General features: G+C 39.6%; 1 protein-coding gene across 2 annotated transcripts in view; it reads left to right on the top strand.

The window, feature by feature from the left end:
* dip2ba (disco-interacting protein 2 homolog Ba) overlaps positions 1-24675 on the top strand; it is a 57934-nt gene extending 33259 nt beyond the window's left edge. The window contains exons 2-39 of one of the 2 annotated variants that reach the window (XM_056238719.1): positions 1918-1989; positions 3289-3426; positions 5162-5287; positions 6614-6847; positions 7129-7266; positions 8647-8766; positions 9280-9477; positions 9700-9791; positions 9882-9992; positions 10070-10193; positions 10295-10404; positions 10483-10585; positions 11393-11457; positions 11571-11664; positions 11793-11912; positions 12002-12116; positions 12206-12345; positions 12799-12935; positions 13034-13114; positions 13453-13580; positions 13673-13787; positions 14017-14218; positions 14497-14609; positions 14877-14900; positions 15499-15579; positions 15670-15793; positions 16320-16441; positions 16734-16845; positions 16932-17041; positions 17150-17280; positions 17461-17629; positions 18415-18585; positions 18668-18729; positions 18812-18869; positions 19542-19616; positions 19763-19937; positions 22631-22754; positions 22866-24675. In XM_056238719.1, coding sequence (XP_056094694.1) covers positions 1918-1989; positions 3289-3426; positions 5162-5287; positions 6614-6847; positions 7129-7266; positions 8647-8766; positions 9280-9477; positions 9700-9791; positions 9882-9992; positions 10070-10193; positions 10295-10404; positions 10483-10585; positions 11393-11457; positions 11571-11664; positions 11793-11912; positions 12002-12116; positions 12206-12345; positions 12799-12935; positions 13034-13114; positions 13453-13580; positions 13673-13787; positions 14017-14218; positions 14497-14609; positions 14877-14900; positions 15499-15579; positions 15670-15793; positions 16320-16441; positions 16734-16845; positions 16932-17041; positions 17150-17280; positions 17461-17629; positions 18415-18585; positions 18668-18729; positions 18812-18869; positions 19542-19616; positions 19763-19937; positions 22631-22754; positions 22866-23118 — 4667 coding nt within the window. In that variant the 3' untranslated portion in view covers positions 23119-24675. The remainder of the gene's footprint in view (positions 1-1917; positions 1990-3288; positions 3427-5161; positions 5288-6613; positions 6848-7128; positions 7267-8646; positions 8767-9279; positions 9478-9699; positions 9792-9881; positions 9993-10069; positions 10194-10294; positions 10405-10482; positions 10586-11392; positions 11458-11570; positions 11665-11792; positions 11913-12001; positions 12117-12205; positions 12346-12798; positions 12936-13033; positions 13115-13452; positions 13581-13672; positions 13788-14016; positions 14219-14496; positions 14610-14876; positions 14901-15498; positions 15580-15669; positions 15794-16319; positions 16442-16733; positions 16846-16931; positions 17042-17149; positions 17281-17460; positions 17630-18414; positions 18586-18667; positions 18730-18811; positions 18870-19541; positions 19617-19762; positions 19938-22630; positions 22755-22865) is intronic. The other variant, XM_056238727.1, reaches the window with a different exon arrangement.
* The last annotated feature ends 476 nt before the right edge of the window (positions 24676-25151 follow it).

Below are 25151 nucleotides of genomic sequence, written 5' to 3'. Positions count from 1 at the left end.
GAAGGGCAACAGTGACTGAAATAACCACTCGTTACAACCGAGGTATGCAGCAAAGCATTTGTGAAGCCACAACACGCACAACCTTGAGGCGGATGGGCTACAACAGCAGAAGACTCCACCGGGTACCACTCATCTCCACTACAAATAGGAAAAAGAGGCTACAATTTGCAAGAGCTCACCAAAATTGAACAGTTGAAGACTGGAAAAATGTTGCCTGGTCTGATGAGTCTCGATTTCTGTTGAGACATTCAGATGTTAGAGTCAGAATTTGGCGTAAACAGAATGAGAACATGGAACCATCATGCCTTGTTACCACTGTGCAGGCTGGTGGTGGTGGTGTAATGGTGTGGGGGATGTTTTCCTGGCACACTTTAGGCCCCTTAGTGCCAATTGGGCATCGTTTAAATGCCACGGCCTACCTGAGCATTGTTTCTGACCATGTCCATCCCTTTATGGCCACCATGTACCCATCCTCTGATGGCTACTTCCACCATGTCACAAAGCTCTAATCATTTCAAATTGGTTTCTTGAACATGACAATGAGTTCACTGTACTAAAATGGCCTCCACAGTCACCAGATCTCAACCCAATAGAGCATCTTTGGGATGTGGTGGAACGGGAGATTCGCATCATGGATGTGCAGCCGACAAATCTGCGGCAACTGTGTGATGCCATCATGTCAATATGGACCAAACTCCCTGAGGAATGCTTCCAGCACCTTGTTGAATCTATGCCACGAAGAATTGAGGCAGTTCTGAAGGCAAAAGGGGGTCCAACCCGTTACTAGCATGGGGTACCTAATAAAGTGGCCGGTGAGTGTATATTCGTATTTAGAATATTCATTGACAGCCCTAATGCATACTGAACGGATAGCCTACAGCTATTTGCAGCTCCCTAAATACAATGGCAAGCAAGCAGTTTTATAGACGAGTCATTCGCGTTTTCCATTTGGACCCACAAACTTGCTTAGCTATATAGTTGCAACCACATAACAGTTATAGAGCAACGTGTTTCCATTTTCAAAGTGTTTGACAATATTTCAGCAGTCAAACAGTTAAAAGATGCTTTGAAAGTTTAAAAGTTACCGTTATCTTGAAGCGCAGGTTGCACTCTGCTAGTGGGGGAGGGGCAGTGCAGGGTCTGCACGTGAACTGCAGCGTCTCCAGCAGCACAGAGCTGCCTGTGGACGCCTGTCTATAAATAATGCCGGGAAAAAACTATCGGCGAACGCAGCAGCCGCGTATCGGCCGATTCCGATACACGTAAAAACCGCAAATATCGGCCCGATATATCGGCCGGCCGATATATCGGTCGATCACTACTCAAAAGCACCATAAAGGTTTCGAAAAGAAGTCAATATGATTATATTTTAGGTCTTCTGAAGCTGTTGGCTTTATGCGAGGAAGAGACTTAAAGACATGCTGTCCACATCCATTCAAATATGGTGCCTTCTTCATTGATGATTAGGCTACATGTTGTGTGATCAATTATGAAGCAACAAGTTTGATTTGACAAGTGCAAATGAGATATGAGGGAAAGATAAGTGAATAACGAGTTGTCATGTGTATAGTATTGCTTATAGTCATATGTAGTATTATGGTTAACTAAAACTGTTTTAAATTGTTTTTGTTAATTGAAATAAAACGGAAATAAAAAAATATTTATGCTATTTTGCAGCTTGGCCCCTTTACTTCGCAGTTCTCTTTTTGTGTTTCACAGAAGACAGACACTAAGTTAACCATAAATATGAGAAATAATTATAGCAATAATCGCTAATTATGAAATGCGCAGAGAGAAACTTGTTATTGTGTGTTCACCAGTCGACAGACAAGCTCAGTTTGTGGAAGTTAAGTGTGGTCCCATCACATGTCAAATAGATATTTATATATTTGTGTCTTGTATTTTGTGCTCTTACAGGTGACATCACGCGGAAAGGCTATGAAAAGAAGCGAGCTAAACTTCTTGCCCCGTTCGTACCACAGACCCAAAGTAAGACTCGCCACACAGACTTCCTGTCTGCTCATTTTCCTCCTCCTCTCTGATTCTTCTTTTGTTTTGCATGCCACACCATGCCATCGTAAAATTAAATGACTTTCTACAGTTTGTTTTTGATATAAAGGTGTTTTCATGTTACTGCTGTGTTTAATTTTGTGGAAACCAAATCCAGCTGAAGAATATGATGTAGAGGTGTGACATCTGTCACATTGCGTTAATTATGTTGCACTAGTTCCATAAATGAAGAGATTTGGTTTTTTTTTTCTCTTTTATTTGCAATTATTCGGCTCCATGCTGCATTCTGGTGGTGATGAGTAGAACTCCACCTGGTGGAGTCGTCGGCCTCTTCATTAAGAGAACTTTAAAAAATAATTTGCACTTGAAATAGTCTTGCGACCATTAGTAAACCATCTTCTTATCGGAAAACTTTGAGTAATTCAATCTTTTCCAATCGTGCCATCTGTCAGCACACAGGCATTGCTCTTCTCGGGCTCTTTCCGGCCTATTAATGTCCACACACACACACACACATACAAATTGGCTTCCTGTAAGCAGCAGCCCCCTGCCAGTCATGAAGGAGGAACTGAAACAGGTGAGTTCACTATATTGGTGGATTTTAATAGTTTAGTGACCTCAAAACTGACTTCCTTGTTCCATAGTTACAAGCTATTACATACTGGATTGCAGGGACACGTTTACACAATAGTTCTGACCTTCCGATATAGGGAGATATGTCTAAGACACATTTGTTGCATAGATATGTTCTTATTTAAAACCCCCGATCAAATGTCCCATTTTGTCTTCAAAGGTGCCATTTCAGTGCTTTGAAGTTAAAGTTCACCTCCTGCTGTCCGCTTCTGCCCTGTCTCTGTGTTTCTGAGGTCGACGCTTCCTCAAACTGTATATATAACGTAAACATGTTATACCAAATACGTTTACGGGGTTAGTTTGCCCAAAAATTAAGTTTCTGTCATTTACTCTCCTGCATGTTGTTTCAAACCCTTTATTAAAGGATCTCTTCTGTGGAAAAGAAAATTGGCTCATTAAGGGTATGATTATAATTTAATATTGACTTAAGTTTTGATCTAGCCTATTCCTCAAACAAAGATATTGTATGGTTTCAGAAGACTTATAGTGCACTGGCACATTTTTGGGTGGATTATTCCTTTAATATGCGTCTATATAATATGCATTTGGAGACAGACCAGAGACTTTGCACTTTCTGAAAATGTTCCTTATGGTGTTGATGTTGTCTGTGTACATGAGTTTATTTATGAGCTGTGATCTTTATAGATATGGACGTGAGTATCAAGTTGACCCCGGGCAATCCTTCAGACCCTGCTTCTAGCCCTAACGCCATCCCCATTGCTGCCCCACGGCAACACCGAGCTCACCGCAGCGGAGGAACGCGGGATGACCGCTACCGGTCAGGTAAGGAAAATTAATTTGCCAGTATACATTACTATTTAAAATGTGGGGTCGGTAAGATGATTATTGAAAGAATATTGTGAAATATTATTACAATTTAATTTAATTACAATATTTTTTTAATATAGTTTAAAATTTAATTTATTCCTGTGATGGTAAAGCTGAATTTTCAGGATCATTACTCCAGTCTTCAGTGTCACATGATCCTTCAGAAATCATTCTAATATGCTGATTTACTACTCAAGAAACAATCCTTCTTTTTATAAATGTTGAGAACATATTGTGCTGCTTAACCATTTTGTCATGTATATATTGGTTGTAAAAAAAAAGATTGTCAAGTCACCTTTATTTATATAGCGCTTTTTACAATACAGGTTGTATCAAAGCAGCTTCACAGTGATAACATAAAAATAATACAACAAAGTTTGTTTCTAGAAGAAAATTGCGTCATCGTCCACCTTAAGTAAGGCAGATCAATAATGTTGTTGAATATTAAATGTCCCCATATAAGCAAGCCAAAAGTCAAGGCAACAGTGGCAAGGAACCAAAACTCCATCAGGTGACAGAATGGAGAAAAAAAACCTTGGGAGAACCCAGGCTCAGTCGGGGGCCAGTTCTCCTCTGGCCAACGAGCGAATAGTGTATGATTATGATTCAGGCAACATTACAGGTCAGAAGTTAGATTGGATCAGAACATTCAGAATATTAATCCAGTTCCATCTGGTTGGAAGTCGGAGTCATCATGCCGGTTTGGAGATGAGTTTGTTGAGGATCAGTGCCGATGGCTGTCGTGTCGATGAGGCCTTCACAGGGCTGATGAGGCTGGTACTTCAGGGATGTGCCATGGATGGGTCCAGGTGCAGGTCCACCATCTGATCTGGATATGGCCGGGATCCGGCTAACTTCAGTAAACAGGGAAGGGACTGGTTGACACTTAAGGACTGTGTTGTCATCGTGTCCAGGCGCAGGTCCTGCATCAGATCTGGATACGGCCTGGATCCGGCGGAATGTGGTAAACCTCGGATAAACAGAGAGACTAATATTAGCGTAGACGCCATCCTTCTTATGATGTAACAAGTACATCAGGATTTATGGGGAGTGTTCCCGGTTCCGGCTGATCTTAACTATGCAGCCTAACATTGAATTATAGAAGTCTATAATGTGTTATGTGTATGCTAGAGGCCAAAGAGATGTGTTTTTAGTCTAGATTTGAACTGACAGAGTGTGTCTGCTTCCCGGACAATGGTAGGAAGATTGTTCCAAAGTTTTGGTGCTAAATAGGAAAGGGATCTACCGCCAGCAGTCGAGTTTGATATTCTAGGTATTACCAACTGGCCGGAATTTTGAGATCGCAATAGACGTGAAGGACTATAAGAGCTCGCTCAAGTACTGGGGAGCTAAACCATTTAGTGCTTTATAAGTGATCAGCAATATTTGTCAGTATAAGCAGCTATTTAGGAAAGGTCATCAGTGGAGAAAGATGCTTGATTGTGTAGTTACGGCATGTACATACATAGTGCAACTGAATGCCTAAATGTGAACACACAGCTCTGTAATGTGTTTGTCACCACATAGAGACAATTCTCTGTCTCTACACGAGTCAGTCACTGTTTGGTGACATTGTTGGATGTCTCATCTGCCTCTTGTCATGTGCTATTGTGTAATTGTTATTCTCTTCGTTTGTCTTTCTGTACTCTTCGTTCTCTTCTTCTCATCGTTCTTTGTGTCCGTCTGCTAGATATCCACACAGAGGCTGTGCAGGCTGCTCTGGCCAGGCATAAAGAGGAGAAAATGGCCCTTCCCATGCCCACTAAGCGCCGCTCAGCCTTCGTCCAGTCTCCTGCGGAAAACTGCACTCCTCCCGGTAGGTCCTGCATCGCCCACAATCCTTCTGCTTCTCCTTCTGTCCAGACTTCACTGGCCAGCAGGGTCTCTGGAAAATACAGGCACACCCGAACCTTTAGCGCACAACCCTGGCCTTCAAACGAGAAAATTTCGGGCAAAAAAAGTATATTCGTTCCGAAAACGGTTTTATTCGAAAAAATACCGGTTAATAATTTTATTTAAAATATATATATATATATATTTTTTTGCCTATACTGTATATCAGAGCTTGAACTTGAAGAGCTTGTTACTAAACCTCGTAACTCCAGTGGATCCTCAAACTGTCGGCAAAACCTCATACAGAAACTCCACCCGCCTCAACACATTTTGGAGACCGTCTCTGCTTGTTTGCAGTGCAAGGGTAAATAAAAAACTGGTTCTTTGAATAAGTACTACAATTTCTTTATTCAAAACATGATGTGTGTAAAGGCTAATGTTTTATGTAATTGCGGAGCCGAGAGGAGTGTTTTAGTCTGGTATTTGCCGTCTAGTCATATAGCCAATACAGCATGTGTGTGTAACACTTCGTCTTTTACAACACAAGCTTTTTGCCAAATATATTAAACAACAGTAAAAACTGAGTGGCCACATAGCTACAATAACGGTTGTAACCTGCAAGTTGATAAATTAATATGATGCACTTACTGCCTCAGATGCGACCGTTCTAATGACGGACAAATCTCAGACTTTCGCTGGTGAAAATCCTCGTAACTCCATGTGAGCTTGATTTTGGAAAAATGTCTGACCACACATAAAGCCACAAAACTAACTTTGACAACAGAGGGTTTAATTATTTTTAAAAATGCTACTTTATTTTTTAAATTTCCTAAATAGTAGTGTTTTTTGCACTAACCTGCAATTTTCGCTGGTTTCAAAACACTGCTGGATATAACCTGCCATGGTAACATATCCTGTGATCCAACAGCTAATGTAGAAGAACGCTAAATTAACGTAATTAACCGGTTAATGTAATTTCAAATAAGCGTTTCTGTTCAGAATGTTAAGCTTGATTTTATTTTCGTTTTTGTTTGTTCCTGTTAAAAATTTGTTTTTGTTTTGTTTTTGTTCCTTGAACCGGTTCTTCGGAGCCCTGTATCATAATATATTCTCTAGTGATATTCTAAGAATATATTCATTTAATATTCATTTCCCATATAACAATTTCAGTATCACTGCTAATACATCATATCAGATTCATCATTTATTTGTGTCTGCCTTTTGTGGCCTTTATTTGTAAGCATTTTTACTATTTTATTTCTGTGCATAAATAGCTGCTTTAACTGTTGTTATATGTGTGTGGCCACAGATACATCGTCGGCATCAGAGGACGAGGGCTCCCTGCGCAGGCGTCAGGCTGCAATCAGTGCAATGCTGGCTCAGAATCTCCAGAGTCCCGAGTATTGGATCAACCGCTCTGTCCAGGGCTCCTCCACCTCCTCCTCTGCCTCCTCCACCCTCTCTCATGGAGACGGCAAAACTCACAACCACAGCCAGGGCCAGACCAGCATGCTCGCAGATGTGCTGGCACACACCCGCATAGGTACTGCAAGATAATGAGTCACACGTACACACATGTTCAGGTGCTGAATCATAGACAACCACTGATACACACACAAAAGAGCCTCAGTTTTATAGGTCTGACACTTACGCAAGCACAATTAAACTTCCAATGACCTGGTCAGGGCAAAACAAAGCAACGAAAATCCAAATCAGTCAGTTGATATTGACTTTTCAAACCTGTTTGTTCAGTTGTGTTTCAAATTGAGCATGTGCAGGGGTTCACCTGATGAATCACTGTGCTGTTATGTGTCTTCACTGCAGAGAGCAGCAGCATTCCTCCTGATGTCACGTCCACAGTGCCTCAGGACAGGAACTCCAGAGCGGACCTGCCACCCAACATCGTAGTGAAGGGCATAAGCCGCGGCCAGAGCCGCTCCAGCATGATGGAAACTGCCGGCGGTACAAACAACATCACACACAGCTCATACATGCAGGGACCCTAAACCAAACCAATTGGTTCTCAACTCAAAGGCCCACCACTGTGCCAACGTACCAAGATATTTTTTGGTATTTCTGCTATTAATGACAAAGCTGCTTGTTTTCAAACTTTTTTTACCAAGCAGAAACTAGCGTATTGATATAATACATTTAATAACATGACTCATTTTGTTATTCCCTAAGTTAAGAACTGTATGTCCTTCAATGAAAATAGTTACTGAGGGGAAACAAACATTTTTTCATTCATTTTAATTTAATTTAAAGTTATTATTTTAATATTTTAATAATGATGTATTCATTTAAATGTGGCACCTTGGCTGAGAACCACTGATCTACAGTAGGTCAGAGTTGAATTTCTATAGTTAAACCATTTGCAAATGTTGTACAAGCTAAATATATATATATATATATTATTAACTTTTTTAGTTACACTTTTAACAAAATTAATGATTTGTTAATTTACTAAAGGCATCGCTGATTATGTAATTAAACCTATTTGTATGCGTTTTTATGTGCTCTTTTGTGTATTTTTTCATAAAATAACCCTTGCTACTACATTCCATAATAACTAATGTTAACCTTTAACATTGTCTAGCATGCGTCCACTAGCCTGTAAAAATGTAATGGAGATTACCACAGTTGCCACATTTTGCATAACAATTGGAATTTAGGAGGCCCACGGAAATGGGAAAACCTGAAATTTTAAGATGTGGTGTTTCCAGGCCAAAAAAAGGGGGAAGGAAATAGCTTCAAATATCTTTTTGAATATAAATCATTCTAGTTAGCTCAGCTGTTAAAAATTTTGTTTGCAAAAAACCCCCACATCCAGTAATCCCCAAGAATTGTAGAAATAATGTAAATGCATTGATTTGAATGGCTTTTTCACTTCCAGCACAATGTTGTTGAGCTGGTTCAAAGTGTTGTTTGGTTTACCACTAGTGTTCATTTGCGTTATTCACTTCCCAAATAAGCAACAGAAATCATTTCCTCTCCATGTCTTTTTTTAGAGCGATCATAAATTGAAATGTTAGCAGAAACACGAAAACTATTTTAATGTTTTGCTTCCTCCTTTGTCGTGATGCCATCTGACTGTAGGAAAAGGTAGGGGTGGAGGGGTGTTTAGTGCAGTGTAGTGACACCCAGTGGTTTTGTCCTCCCAAATTGTTCCTGCATGATTCTGTGTGTTATTCCAGTTTTTTGTTGACTTCTGTGTTGTGACAAAACCTCTTCCTTATTGAATCCTCCATATTTGCTTTGGCTCTGTCTGTTCCATATGGTGTCCTTTGACCAGCTCATTTTTCCGTAATCTGAACAGGTGAATGAGAATATCTCTGTCAACAGGTGTTCCAGCACACGGTCGTGTCTCCACCAAAATACAGCAGCTGCTCAACACATTGAAGAGACCCAAGCGGCCTCCTCTCAGCGAGTTCTTCCTGGATGACTCTGAAGAAATTGTGGAAGGTGCTTGAAGCCATACTATTTCTTGAAGCCATACTACATTTATTGGGACATATATTTCATCATATTTATAAAAAAAAAGCTTCAATTTTGCTTCTAAATTCTTTTCTAATTTAATGCAACATTTTTGTTTCAAATTATAATAGCAGTTTGAGTGAAATTAACATGAATTTCAGAATGTCTTAGTATTCAGTCTGTCCTCCTTTTGCTTTAATGACAGCCACGTCAAGCTGCATGAACTTCACGTGTGTGTGTGAAACCTGATTATCTTTTTCTCCAGTGTGATTTGAAAATAATCCAAGAGCATCTTGTGCTTCAATGCAAGAAATTCTGACCATCTTTACAAAGAGTCACGTGTCATAAATGTACCTTATTAGTGTCTTAGAATTGGTGCAGAATAGTAAATATTTCGTCTTCATTTTACGTCATAATATTTCTTGATTTCCTGGATTAAATTAGATTTTTTATGTGGCATTAGATTTTGAACCCCTCTATAATCGTCTTCTCCACTTGCAGTTCCACAGCCAGATCCCAACACACCCAGGCCAGAGGGCCGACAGATTATTCCAGTAAAGGGGGAGCCGCTAGGGGTGGTCAGTAACTGGCCTCCAGCTCTGCAGGCGTCACTGGCACGTTGGGGAGCCACACAGGCCAAGAGCCCAGCTCTCACTGTCTTGGACATCACTGGCAAACCACTCTACACCCTCACCTATGGTGAGATGTCACACTGTTCGGATTGGGACAAGCAGTTTTCCAATGTTTTAAGGGGATAGTTTACCCAGAAATAAAAGCTGTGCAATGAATTACTCACCCTGATGTCATTCCAAACCCATATGCTTTTATGTTTTCAGTGCAACATAGAAGTAGAACATTTTGAAGATTTTTTTTAATATATTTGGTCTTTAATAAGCTCCTGTCACCCCTTGATCCCTCTAGGTAAACTGTGGAGTCGCAGTCTGAAGTTGGCGTACACGCTGTTAAACAAACTCGGCACCAAAAACGAACCTGTTCTGAAGCCTGGAGATCGAGTAAGATTTCAACACAGTGTTTGGCACACTGCAATCGCATACTGTTCGCAGCTCAAGGCTATTTCTGATTCTCCATATTTCTCCCTTTAGGTGGCATTAGTTTATCCCAACAGTGACCCTGGGATGTTTTGGGTGGCCTTTTATGGGTGCCTTCTTGCTGAGGTCATTCCTGTCCCAATAGAGGTGCCTTTATCTCGGAAGGTATGAGAGAAGATCAAAACCCCTAAAACATGACATTAGCTTGTTGAAATGTTTACAGTTGTTTGTGTGATTTTTAGGATGCAGGAAGTCAGCAGATAGGCTTCCTGTTGGGCAGTTGTGGTGTGGGACTCGCTCTTACTAGTGAGATTTGTCTAAAAGGTCTTCCAAAGACCCCGAATGGAGAAATACAGCAATTTAAAGGTTAGTTCCCTGTTGCTTTTCTTATCACCCCGCTTTCTCAAATGTATCATAAACTTCTCTTTTGAGGCTGCAGAATGGCAGTTTAACGTGTTTTCTTACAGGATGGCCTCGACTCAAATGGGTGGTCACTGATACCAAGTATCTTACCAAACCCTCCAAGGACTGGCAGCCGCACATACCTACTGCAAACACTGACACTGCTTACATAGAGGTGAGTGTGGGTGTTTAGGTGTGTAAGAATCCTTTCAGTCTCTGATGTGTGTGTGATGTGTGCGTGATGTGTTCTCAGTACAAGGCCTCGAAGGAGGGTACGGTGATGGGAGTGGCTGTGTCGAAAATCTCCATGCTGACACACTGTCAGGCTCTAACACAGGCCTGTAATTACTGTGAAGGTGAGTGCTACACTACTACTGTAGAACAAATGCATTGATGTATTCCTGTTACTGCAACAGCACAACACTGAGCAGCCCCAGAATTAAGCAGTGAGATTAATTAATTTATAGCCAGATTATTTCATTAGATTTATACTAATTAGATCATTTTTCTTAATAGTAATTTGGAGATGACTTGCTTTGTATGTTATTTTTTCCCATTTGATTCTCTATAAAATCCTTGTGAATGTTGAAATATTTGTTGGCCTGTTGACTGGCTTGTCTGTTTATTAATCTAAGTCTAAAATGATTTAATATTTACATCAGTGTAATTTTAGTATAATTTTTTTTTTAGTGGTAGATTTCATTTTATTAGTATATATATTATTATATTGTGTATTATTATTTATTTACATTTAGAATTTGCTTACTTTTTTAAATTTTATATTTTAAATTTTTGTGTAAGGTTTAGTAATTTTGTTATTTGCTTTTGTCATTTGTATTGTTATTTTTTTAAATGTTTTTATTTAGCTTTCTTTTATTTTATGTTTAATTTAGTAATTTTAGTTAATTTCAACTTAAACTTATGTATTTCAGTTAGTTGCCAAGGCAACATTTCATTTTTATTTAAATGTTTCCGTCTAAATTGCCAATTGCCAAAAAATATTTTTAATAGTTTGTTAACAATAACAACATTAAAATTATAATAACAACAATACCATTATAATACGTAATACCTCTTATTATATTTTTTAACACACATAATATATAGTTCTTGATTAAGAAATATTCTGACATTATAAAAATGTTTTCTGTGCTCTTTCATAGGAGAAACACTGGTTAATGTCCTGGATTTCAAGAAAGACTCAGGCCTTTGGCATGGAGTTCTAACGGTGAGTGTGATTCCTCTGAATATTTCTGTTCTGTGCATTCTTTTCAGTTTCACAGACTTGTTGCTACATGGTCGCCGTTTTTTTAACTTCCGCATGTTTGTGCATTCTTACAGAGTGTCATGAACAGGATCCACACTATTAGTGTGCCATACTCTGTCATGAAGGCTTGTCCACTGTCCTGGGTGCAGAGAGTTCATGTCTCCAAAGGTAAAGACATCCTCAACATCTGTGCATGTAGTTATGTTATTGTGATCTGGATAATGGCCAATCATGTTGAATCAACAGTTCTGTGGTTACAATGTCTAAAGTTCTTTCATGTTTATGTTTAATCACAGCTCGTATGGCCTTGGTGAAATGTAGAGATTTGCACTGGGCTATGATGGCTCACAGAGATCAGAAGGACACCACTCTGTCTTCCCTGCGCATGCTGATCGTAGCTGATGGAGCCAATCCCTGTAAGCAAAACAAGCCATGGGAAAGAGATCGCTGTATTTCTGTTTCAGTGGCTTTAAGTGCAAATAAATGATCCGTATTTGTGTCTTAGGGTCTGTGTCTTCTTGTGATGCCTTCCTGAACGTGTTTCAGTCTCATGGTCTGAAACCTGAGATGATCTGCCCATGTGCTTCCTCCCCTGAGGCCATGACCGTGGCCATCCGCAGGTACCTGCATGTATTAAGAGCTGTGCACATCATCTTTCTATACTTAATTGCCATAGATATGCTTTAAAGTCACTACTCTTTGTGTTAAGGCCTGGTGCTCTAGGCACGCCGCTCCCTGCCAGGGCCATCCTGTCAATGGCAGGACTCAGTCACGGGGTGATTCGGGTCAACACAGAGGATAAGAACTCTGCCCTTACCGTGCAAGATGTAGGACATGTCATGCCTGGAGGTGAGACTCCATTTGAACTTTTCACTGTAGATAATGTGAGTGTGGTGTGAACCGTCGAAACCAGTTTCCAAATACTGGATATTAGCAACTAATTTCGCATGTGTTAAATCAGCAAAAACTTGAATTTTTGCCTTATCTGATTTATATCTTTTTAGTAGCCTGAACAAAAATAATGCACAAAATACAATGTTTATGAACCTAATCTAAACCACATCCACGCATCGTTTAAAATTTGTCAGTATCAATGCAATATAGTGAGAAAAATATTAAAAATGTATATTATAATATTTTATGAATATAAATGATTGTATAGGCACATAAGTGTCTTAAATGTAGGATTTTGTTTTTATTTCAATTCATTTAATAATTTCAGATTTAAATATTTCAAGATTTCAGTACATTTCAAAAACATTGTGTTTGAAATCATTTCTGTCTTGTCTTTTTGCACCACAGCTCTGATGTGTATTGTGAAGCCCGATGGGCCGCCCATGCTTTGTAAGACTGATGAGATCGGGGAGATAGTGTTGAACTCGCGTGCCGGAGGCACCATGTACTACGGCCTGCCTGGGGTGACCAAAAACACTTTTGAAGTACGGAAAAAGTGCATGGAGAGAAATAATTCCGCAAGCAATACGCAGAATACACACATTTACTCAAAACAATGTCTCACTGACCTTATTGACTGCAGGTGATTCCTGTAAACTCAGGTGGTACCCCTATAGGAGACGTTCCCTTCACGCGCACTGGACTGTTGGGCTTTGTGGGTCCGGTAAGTAATACTGTAGTAGTATAGTTTTTCTATATATTTGTAGTCAATTATTTTAATGCATTAAGGATTTTGAATTCATCGCATACTTTAACACATTAACGTTGACAGCCCTATATTTGAGTTTTTTTGATAAATGCTGTTCTTTTGAACTTTCTATATTTAAAAAATCCCCAAATCATCAAAAAATCTTGATTAAATAAAAAATGCAAGAAATTTTCAATTCCTTTGAACAGTAGTGTACGTATAGTATGAACAAAGCCTATTTGGATTTGCAGCTACTAAGATTTGTAGCATGGTATTTTGTCTTTTATTGAATGAACTCTTCTCTGTGCCCTCAGGGAAGTTTGGTGTTTGTGGTGGGGAAGATTGAGGGTCTGCTTGCAGTCAGTGGTCGCAGACATAATGCAGATGACCTGGTGGCCACAGCACTGGCTGTAGAGCCAGTCAAAACCGTCTACAGAGGGAGGTACGAACGACGCAAAAGAAAAAACAAAAACGCATTCAAATTACAGGTGGAAATGTGATGTGGTTTTGAAAGTGTGTGTCGTATTTATGCAGGATTGCCGTGTTCTCCGTCACCGTGTTCTATGATGAGCGAATAGTGGTTGTGGCAGAGCAGAGACCTGATGCCAATGAAGAGGACAGTTTCCAGTGGATGAGTAGAGTCCTACAGGTAATACACAAACAACCAAGTTGCTGTCCTCACTTAAAACTGATTTAGTTTAGTCTGAAGTAGGTCATTGAAATGAATGGACCTGAGCCGGCAGGCTTAATGTAATGAGGCAGAACACAATGACAAATTGACAATATCCAATGTTGCCATTTATAGTTTTTGACCCTCTATTTCACAGTAATAGCGGTGTCATGAATTCCTGCTTTTGTCCCTGCATGCTTTCCCACAGGCAATAGACAGTATCCACCAGGTGGGATTGTATTGTTTGGCGCTGGTGCCTGGAAACACGTTACCCAAAACCCCTCTGGGTGGTATACATGTGTCTGAGACCAAGCAGCACTTCCTGGAGGGTTCTCTGCACCCTTGCAACATTCTGATGTGCCCTCATACGTGTGTGACCAACCTCCCAAAACCCAGACAAAAGCAGCCAGGTACTGAAAAACCTATCAAATCCTGAAAAATAGTCACACTTCTCAGAAATGTGATCACAGTTATCTGAATTTGATGAGGGGAATGAACTTTAAGCATCAAGTTAATTGCCATTAGGTCAAATATTGTGTCAATATATTTATATATATATATATACAATAATTATTATTATTTTAATGTTTTCATATTTCTCTCACTCGTTCTTATGGATCTGCAAAGGACTTTAAATTGCTATTGTGTGTGAAATTTGCTATACAAATAAACTTGTCTTGTCTTACAGTGGGAGTTGGTCCGGCCTCCATCATGGTGGGCAACCTGGTGGCAGGAAAGAGGATCGCACAGGCTAGTGGGAGAGATCTTGGGCTCATTGATGACCAAGAACAATCCAGAAAGGTTAGCCAAAGTCTATAATAGAGTAATACAATCTTCAATTGTATTATAACACACAATAATTATAATTATTTTGCAACATTAAGCCTCCAGTTTCTAGGTACTTGCAAACACCACAGGATTGCATCTTGATATCTGGTTTAAATGATAATATCATTAACTCTAACTCAGCATAAATAGTTTAAGGAGAAGTGGAGATGAAGAGTTTTTTCTCGTCTCCTCTAAGCTTGTGCTCTGGTCTGTCTTTCTCTCTCGTGTGGGGGGCTGTAGCTCTGTGTGTGGCCCACTAACATGGTAAGCCTGAATGCGAGCAACGCTCTGCTATTTGTGTGCGCTGAGCTTTAAATCCCCATTGCTACCAACAACAACAGCCACCTCAGGGCTTACAGGGACCAAAAAAAAAAGTTTATAAAGTGTTTTGAAGAATTTAGATTTTACTTCAAAATGGAAGCAAAATTGACCCTTTTGTCAGAATGGACTAAATTGACTTAATATCGCAGAATTGTGACTTCATTCATTGTAATTGCTACTTTTGCATCTCAAAATGTTTTTTATGTCCTACAAATGTGGCTTTAATTCACATTACATAAACATTACATTTCAGAAACTGTAGGCACACACACACACTCTTTTACGGCATGGTGTGGTCATTATTGCTGCTGCCTGCATGCGTCCTGCTATGTGTGTTTAAAGACAGACAAACTGTGAACAATCACCTACCCCTGATATTGTAAACCTTACACCTGTTTTATTAGCTGGCTTAATATTGCTGTTTGCTGAAATAATGCTATGAGTTGATTTGTGTCTTCCTGTTATGTTAAAGACTAAGATTACTCTTGATCATATTGTGGTTTGTATGGATAAGTTGACCTGTCCTCTTCTGTCCCTGTAGCATCAGTTCCTGTCTGAAGCCCTACAGTGGAGAGCACAAACTGATCCCGATCATGTTCTCTATATGCTGCTGAATGCAAAGGTGACACGCATATACAATCCCCATCAAACTGATTATGTAGTCAAACCATCAGCCCGTTCTAACTTTTTTTTTTTTTGCTCTGGCCTGCAGGGTGTAGCAGTCAGCACAGCCACATGTTCTCAACTGCACAAAAAAGCAGAGAAGATCACTGCAGCTTTGTTGGAAAGAGGAGGAATTAACACTGGAGACAACGTAGTACTGCTTTATCCTCCCGGTAATGACATCCATCCCAGCTTTCAAAGAACATGTTAAAGTGCTGTCACATTAGGAAATGTCTGTGAAATTTTGCAGGCAAAAATAAAGTCCATTGTCAATTGGTCAATTGTCAGTAGTGTTGCAATGTATAAAGCACTGTTCACACTGAAGTGAGTTTCAAACCAAGCAGCGTTCTGTTGGTAAACACAGTGAATCCGCATGACCAACTTGAATGAAATCTTGCTAGGGAAATATTTAGCCCTCACACAAAATTCTGGATCAAATAGATTCCTAATGAAAACAAAAATTCACAGAACAACAATAGATGTGACCTCACCTCAGTTAATATACAGCTACTAGAATGAACACAGTAATGCACAGATTTTGTTTTTAATTAAAAACTAGGGGGGATTCACCCTAATTACGTGATTACTATATCACGTAATTAGGGGGGTTACGTGACTGTCCCTTTAAAGACCCAGAAATAACAGCATGAAATACCACATGACATATTATCAAGAAAGATGTTTTCTTCTTTCCTGCAGGCATAGATCTTATAGCCTCCTTTTATGGATGTCTGTATGCCGGCTGTGTTCCGGTCACCGTCAGGCCTCCTCACCCACAGAATCTTGGTGCCACTCTCCCCACAGTCCGAATGATCATTGATGTGAGTCTGTTTATTTTGCACATGCCATCCATTTATGATTTTATAGAGCAGGGGTGGTCAGCGTCGGTCATGTAGTGCCACAGTCCTGCAGAGTTTTGCTCCAACTCTGATAAAAAAAAAAACCTTCCTGTAGCTTTTCAAGTAACCCTTAAGACCTTGATTAGCTTGTTCAGGTGTGGTTGATTAGGGTTGGAGCAAAACTCTGCAGGACTTTGGCTCTCCAGGACTGACGTTAGCCCCACATCTGTTATAGAGCATAGCATATAAGTCTGTGAAATGTTGTCTGTATCAGGTGAGCAAAGCAGCATGCATCCTCACGACTCAGACCCTGATGAAGACTTTGCGGTCTAAAGAAGCGGCAGCCAGTGTGAATGTGAAGACGTGGCCGAATATCATAGACACGGGTACAGAAATGAAATATATTCCAATGGCTTTTATGTTCATTGATGAAAGATCGGTATCCCTGACTTGACTGCTCTTGTGTGTTCAGATGATCTTCCCAGAAAACGGCCTTCACAGATCTATAAACCGCCCACTGCAGAGATGTTGGCCTACCTGGACTTCAGTGTGTCCACCACAGGCATGCTGACCGGAGTTAAGGTAAGACTAGTTTCTTTCCTCTTTTTTTGGCAAGAACAAGTGTGTAGTATCTTTCTCTTAATTTTGTCTGGTCAGGTCCTAAACAGCTTGTTTATGTGTTTCTTTCAGATATCTCACTCGGCGGTCAATGCTTTATGTCGATCCATCAAACTGCAATGTGAGCTGTACTCCTCCAGACAAATTGCCATCTGCATGGACCCCTACTGTGGCCTGGGCTTCGTGCTGTGGTGTCTGTCAAGGTAGTACACACAGTCAAAGACTGTGATTTTGCCTTAACCAGATGTAACGCAATAAATCACATCTATTCCATGTTAATCTGAGGTTAAGCGGTGTCTGCACCTGGTTAGGATGCAGACACCGTACTGGTCGTACAGTGCAATTTATAGAATACCCATTGTAATTTGTATCTGTTTGTGTAGTGTTTATTCAGGTCACCAGTCAATCCTGATCCCTCCCTCGGAGCTGGAGACGTCTCTGCCCCTGTGGCTGAGCACGCTTAGTCAGTATAAGATCAGAGACACCTTCTGTTCATACTCGGTCATGGAGCTCTGCACCAAGGGCCTTGGCACACAGACTGAAGCTCTAAAGGTGAGTCAGCAGGATACAGATTCACTACCGGACAAAAGTTTGGGGTCGGTATGGTTTTTTGTTACAGTTAAAAAAGAAAAGTCTCTAATGCTTACCAAGAATGTATTTTTGATCAAATAAATGCAGTAATGGTACGCCTGAGGCTGTTTCGGTGCATGTGTGCGTTTCTCTCCCTCTGTTGTTTCCACTGTCTCTCGCCCTCTGGGGATGTTGCGCTACTCAGGCATAACAGTAAAAACCGCAATAATGTGAAACTGTATGTGTGTCACGTGCTCATGTCATTCTGAACCTGTATGACTACAGTGGAATACAAAAGGAGTATTTTTAAGAATATACTGCCCATTCTTTTCAGCTCCAAAATTATGAAAAAGTCTTCTGATACCGATAATAAGTTCGACAAGATCGACCTAGCGATTCACTTACAAAAAGGAATGATCCAGTTCTTGATTCAAACACAAATCATTCATATGGCTTTAGAAGAATTGACATTACACACAAGTCATATGTGCCACTTTTATAATACATTTGTGGTGCTTTTGCATCAATTTTGAAGCTTGAAAGCTCCAATCTCCATTTACTGGAATAGAACAATCAGCAAGTTGAAAAAAAAAAGAAGAAAGAAAGAAAGAATAGGGGTTCGGAATGACACGAGGGTGAGTAAACGATGACAGAATTAAAAAATAGTGTTAATAATCCTGTAATACTGAGGACAACAGACAGAAAGGGATGGTAATTGTAAATAGTGTGGACGTGTCTATAAAAGCTGATGAGAGATGTATGTGCAGGCTCGCGGCGTGAACCTATCGTGTGTAAGGAGCTGTGTCGTCATAGCCGAAGAGAGGCCTCGTTTGGCACTCACGCAGTCGTTCTCCAAGCTCTTCAAAGACCTGGGCCTGTCTCCACGCGCAGTGAGCACCGCTTTCGGCGCCAGAGTCAACTTGGCAATCTGTCTACAGGTTGGGCCAATAAATATATGGCATCAACTGTGTCTTGACACAAAAGCAAAGCCTTATTTTGATTTCTGTCTCCTTCCATCAGGGCACTGCTGGTCCAGACCCGACCACTGTTTACGTAGATATGAAGTCCCTCCGTCATGACAGGTATGTGTGAGATGGCAGTGATGACATGAAGGCAGTCGGTACATGCTTGCATTGTGACGTTGTCCTTCTTTCTCTGTCGTAGAGTGAGACTGGTGGAGAAAGGAGCTCCTCAGAGTCTGCCACTGATGGAGTCTGGAACTGTAAGGCTATCCTAGTTCTAGTTCTGTCCTAATTTATCTTCAGTTCTGGGTAGATTACTTACTAATTATAGTCCGTTACTGATTACAAATTACATGACGAAAATTGTGGTTAGTATTTTAATCTGTTATTTTACACATTTTAAGTCATGTATTCTATTATTTTGATTCATTTTAGATTACTTTTAACTCGTTTATCACATAGATTGGATTGTATCATATTCACATCAGAAAATATATATATTCTATATAAAAAATATAATATATAAAATTATAAATAATGAAAATATATTCCAGTTTTATCAACAACATGAAGGATCCCAAACTGCAGGGTGAATTGATGAAAAGTAAATAATATACAAATTAAATTGATTTATATATATATATATATATATATATATACAATTTTTGAATCAAAATAGCAAACATGAAAAAAAAATTGTAACACACCAGAGAATCAATAATTTACTGCCTTTGTGTGAACATGTAATCATCTAATCAATAAAAGTAACTGTAGTCTGAGTATGAGTTATTTTAAAATGTAATATAATCTAATTACAAGTACTTCCTTTTAGGAAAATGATTACATAATCAGTTACTACCCACCGCTTATTTTTAGTTTATTATTATAAGACATATCAGTCATCCCATATTGTTTTCTTTGCCTTACCTCAGATGCTTCCTGGAGTGAGAGTAATCATTGTGAACCCAGAGACAAGAGGACCATTAGGAGACTCTCATCTAGGCGAGGTGACCAAACATTTTAATTGGAGTAAACGCACAAATACAACTTGCTTCAGTGATCTACATTTCTCTATATAGGAAATTTCTCCATATTCTTATCATACTCTGTGTGACAGCTGTCATCTTCATCACTTTCTTGCCTTTTTTTCTAGATCTGGGTGAACAGTCCTCACAACGCCAGTGGTTACTACACCATCTATGGTGAGGAGAGCCTGCAGGCCGACCATTTCAACACACGACTGAGCTTTGGAGAGACCGAAACGCTTTGGGCCAGAACCGGATATCTGGGATTTGTCAGGAGGACAGAGCTACTGGATGCAAGTGGAGGTCCGTAACTAGCAATTGAAAAGTTTGGTGTCAGAAATTTGAAAGAACTTTTACTCAGCAATTACATTAAAAAGTGTCAAAATTGACAGTAAAAACTTTTACATTGTCACGAAAGATTTCTATTTCAAATAAATGCTGTTCTTTATGGAAGCTTGTACCCGGCACAGAATAAAAAATATAAAAGGTAATTGCGACTTTTTATCTCACAATTATGACTTTTTATCTCAGAATTGCGTGATATAAAGTAGGGATCGACCGATATGGATTTTTTAGTGCCGATACCGATACCGATTTTTTCCCCATCAGCCTTAGCCGATGACCGATACGGGCTGCCGATTTTCTTGAGCCGATACATTTTGCTCCCTCAATTTACATCATAAAAATGACATGATGTTAACAAATGTTACAGGTCTCAATTTAATAAAAGTAACATTTATTTAACGTAAAAAAATCTATATTTAACAAATAGTAAAAACATGTGAGGTAGAACAAGAACAAGTAGATAAACAATATTTAACAAATATTAAAAACATGAGGTAGAACAAAAAAAAGTTCACTGCTGAAAATAAATATTTAAGCATAAATAAAATAATTACACTATTGCACACAGTAGCAACCAGCATAATAAAGTGCACAGTGCACACTGTACTTCATTTTAAAAGTAACAAACTATTTACTGCCATGGTTTAAATTTGTCTACATAAAATAAAATGAGCATGTCTAGTCTCTAATATCACTGCGATGGCGAGGGAGACACACACCACACGCGTCCAAACCTCAGCCAGGTGGTCGCAAAAAGCACGGAACAACGTTGGTATTACTTAATCCTATGACCAGTGTTCGTAACAGCTACCGTACGCATACTAGGGCTGTCAAAATTGTTCAAATGGCGTTTGTATATTCCCTCTAAATAACATACTTGAGCATATCGTCGTGCATTTGGTCAATGACGCGCATTACGTCAATAACAGGACAAATTAATACAAAGAGACATAACTAATAGTATTAAGTAGCTTATTTGAGTTGAAACATATTTGACAACGTATTACTACAAAAAAAACCGAGTAAATCAACTAATGGCCAAGACCGCAGAGCTCACTCTGGCTCGCCCGGACTCGCAGGCGCACTCTCTCTCTCTCTCTCTCTCTCTCGCACTCACCCTCACGCTCTCCGCGCATACCGGTTTAAATGAACAACAACAAACAAATGTTGAGTGCTGATCAAGAGTTTTGTGCAAGCAATTTAAGGTATATAGCAGGCTTCATTCAGTGATTGAAACAAATACATTAATTGAAGTTTCACAGTACATAGAACCGACACTGAGCGCTCCGAGCGAGCTGTGCTGTGGTAACGTTAGTCTGCTACCGCGGGCGTGTTTTTCCACATTCGAATATTAATTTTCACCTTCAAAATTCAGTTTTTTTTAAACTATTCGAATATATATTCGTATTTAGAATATTCATTGACAGCCCTAATGCATACTGAACGGATAGCCTACAGCTATTTGCAGCTCCCTAAATACAATGGCAAGCAAGCAGTTTTATAGACGAGTCATTCGCGTTTTCCATTTGGACCCACAAACTTGCTTAGCTATATAGTTGCAACCACATAACAGTTATAGAGCAACGTGTTTCCATTTTCAAAGTGTTTGACAATATTTCAGCAGTCAAACAGTTAAAAGATGCTTTGAAAGTTTAAAAGTTACCGTTATCTTGAAGCGCAGGTTGCACTCTGCTAGTGGGGGAGGGACAGTGCAGGGTCTGCACGTGAACTGCAGCGTCTCCAGCAGCACAGAGCTGCCTGTGGACGCCTGTCTATAAATAATGCCGGGAAAAAACTATCGGCGAACGCAGCAGCCGCATATCAGCCGATTCCAATACACGTAAAAAACGCAAATATCGGCCCGATATATCGGCCGGCCGATATATCGGTCGATCACTAATATAAAGTCAGAATTGTGAGATATAACACGCAATTGCAACTTCGTATCACACAATTCTGACTTAATATCTCGCATTTCTGAGAAATAAAGTCAGAATTGCGAGATGTAAACCCACAATCGTGAGATAAAAAGTCGCAATTATGTTTTATTCTGTGGCGCAAACAAGCTTACATAGTTCTTTTTCATCAAAGAATCTGCAAAAATATTAAGCAGCAGGACTGTTTTCAACATTGGTAATAATAATAACTGTTTCTTTAGCAACAAATCAGCATATTAGAATGAATTCTGAAGGATCATGTGACACTGGAGACTGGCGTAATGATGCTGAAAATTCAGATTCTAATCACTGAAATAAATTAAATTTTAAAATATATTAAAATGGATCACAGTTATTTTTAAAATTGTAATATTTTACTGTATTTTTGAACAAATAAATGCAGCCTTGGTAGGCATAAGAGACTTCTTTTAAAAGTGTCTTACTGACACTAAACTTTGTAGAACAGTAGTTTACAATTTTCACACATGTTCTGTAAATAGAAGAAATTCCATCAAAAAAAAAAGTTTTAGCAGGACGTTTTTCACTTATAATTACACTGGATATTCCAAGAAGCTAAATTCATAACCAAATGTCACCAAAAAAAACTTTTTAAAATCGCAAGGCATAAAAATATACATGCATTCTCAGAAATGGTACGATCTAGTGCTGCTGGTCCACTGTCTCACCTTTTTCTTGTGGTTTATCATCCACCAGATCGCCACGATGCTCTGTTTGTGGTAGGTTCACTTGACGAAACACTGGAGTTGCGAGGTTTGCGTTATCATCCCATTGACATTGAGACTTCTGTGTCTCGGGCGCACCGCAGCATCGCCGAGAGGTGAGAACCTCAAAATCATTGACGCTTCCTGTCTGCATGTATCAGTCTCTAATTACTGCACTATAAATGATAGTTCCTGTCTCTGATTGGATCGTATGCTTCATCGTACAGTGCCGTCTTTACGTGGACCAATCTTCTGGTGGTCGTGGTGGAGCTCAGTGGGTCCGAGCAGGAAGCTCTCGACCTGGTTCCCCTGGTCACTAATGTTGTGCTGAAAGAGCATCACCTCATCGTTGGTGTAGTGGTCATCGTGGACCCCGGCGTCATCCCTATCAACTCACGGGGCGAGAAGCAACGCATGCACCTGCGCGACTCCTTCCTGGCCGACCAGCTGGATCCCATCTATGTGGCGTACAACATGTGAGCCTAAAGTGGACTTAAAGTGCTTAAAGCTCAACGCGTGGCACCCAAAGGTCCACTTACAGCACATCTGTTCCTCTGTGCCATTAGCACGCAACTGGACACGGAGGAAGAAGCTGGCTAGGCCTCTTTCTGCCTCTGCGCTGAGCCTTGTACATATTTTTATGTTCTCTTTAATGTGATTGTGGCCTGTTCGACCAATGGCGGTCACCCGGCTTAAGCCATCCAACCCTCCCTGGACATCCGGGAGGGTGGTGCTCTTCTTTTAGAACATATTTCTGCCCTTTAAAACAGGTGAAACCACATTTTCACAAGTTGCATTGACTTTGATGTCTAACTTTTGGTGCCACTTCCGATATGCCTCTTCCATAGAGCAGCGCTTGTGCTCTTGCAGTGAGACCTGAGGGACTTACATGAAGCTTTTCTGCGCACTTTATCTCCTCTCCTGAGCTAGTGCTCAGAGGAGAGTCCTTCAGTTTTCATTCTGGAAGTGCTAACTTAGTTTTATGGATCAACAACAGTATCACCAGCAAAACAAACATATCTTCTTTAATTCGAAACTGCTAGTCATTTTAATGGTTTTAAAATGAATGCACCACATTTTATTGTTGCATAAAGTTTTTTATTTTGCCAACTATAATGCACATCAATAGTGAACTGTGGTGAGGAGGAATTTGTGGAATTGTCCTCACTGAAAGCACAGCAATTTTAACAGAATACATTTGTAACTTGACATCTACATGCATTAAACGTGTATATTGAAGGTGACAGAAACGTTTCAAGATGAAGACATTTCCATGCCTAAATGTATGTTTCTGTCTTCATTTTGATTGTTGTGTGTAAAGGGACTGGAAAGATGAATAGATGGAAGGTGCTTGTGTGTGTAGTCTATATATTGTAGTGTCTCACTGGTGTTACTGTATAAACTAATGGACCCGTTTATCCGGTCCTACAAAAACTTGACTGATATTTCATACTTGATGGCAATTTTCAGCATAATTTGCTCAAGAACATGATGCAAAAACAATACAAATATTTTTACACATTACAGCAGTCACAAAATAGATCATTTTCATGTTTAATATCTGTTTTGTCAGTCTGTTTCTCGTAAGCCCTGTTCACACTGAAACTGAGGTCGCCGAGTGCTGGACCATGGTGTTGCTGCAAATCTCTGTCAGTGTGAACAACCCTTCAATGTTGAATGTGTGTGAGAGAGAGTGTGGTAGAAAGTAAGAGTGTTTTAACCAAGGCTATGGGGAAAAAAGAGAATGTGAGCGAAGAGAGATCTTTTCAATCCTAATAAAATTACAGTAAAATGTATTAGCACCTAACATGTCGATTTCAAAATGGCCTTAGATTATCAAAATATTCTTTCTTCCTGCAGATTGTTTACATGTGAAATTCTGTGCAGCTCTTTTCTTTAACAATGCACACATTCTCATAACATTTTTTTTCTCTTTTTGTATTTTTAATTCTCATTTCTTAATTGTCAAAATATCGTTTGTTGGTGCAAAATTTATAAAGTTTTATGTTAATTAAATTTATTGTTGTCATCAATGAATTCTTTACTGTCTTTACTACAGTAACTTCAGGTGAGCATTGTGCAAATAAGGAACTGTTGAATGAGCCTCACACCGTTTCTACACTAGATGAGACGGTGAGAGTAGAGCGAGCGCTTTTAAGTACGTCAGAAATAGACCGGGGCATCAGTTTACTGTGGCAAATTTGTCGTGTTGCACCACATCCGGTGTAGACGGTATCACTGATTATAATGGCTTCCACCTTTAAAAAGCAACCAATTCTGTGAGGCAAAGGCAAACTAATCCATTTTACATTTAACAGCAAAACTGTACTGCACATCAATACACATTTATTTAAGCTGTTTTTAGGTTTTGTATTGTCCTGCATTATACCTTTATTTGATTAACATTATGCTTGTTATTCAAAACAAGCTTATAGTAGGTATAAATGCAGGGACATAAATTATATTAATGACCTCAAATAATCCACACATACTTTTAGGAATAATCCACTATT

The sequence above is a fragment of the Rhinichthys klamathensis genome, unplaced genomic scaffold (genome assembly GCF_029890125.1).
Source record: "Rhinichthys klamathensis goyatoka isolate OS25496 unplaced genomic scaffold, OSU_Roscu_1.1 h1tg000020l_1, whole genome shotgun sequence".
NCBI classification, from domain to species: domain Eukaryota; kingdom Metazoa; phylum Chordata; class Actinopteri; order Cypriniformes; family Leuciscidae; genus Rhinichthys; species Rhinichthys klamathensis.
This window is presented reverse-complemented; position numbering and strand designations above follow the sequence as displayed.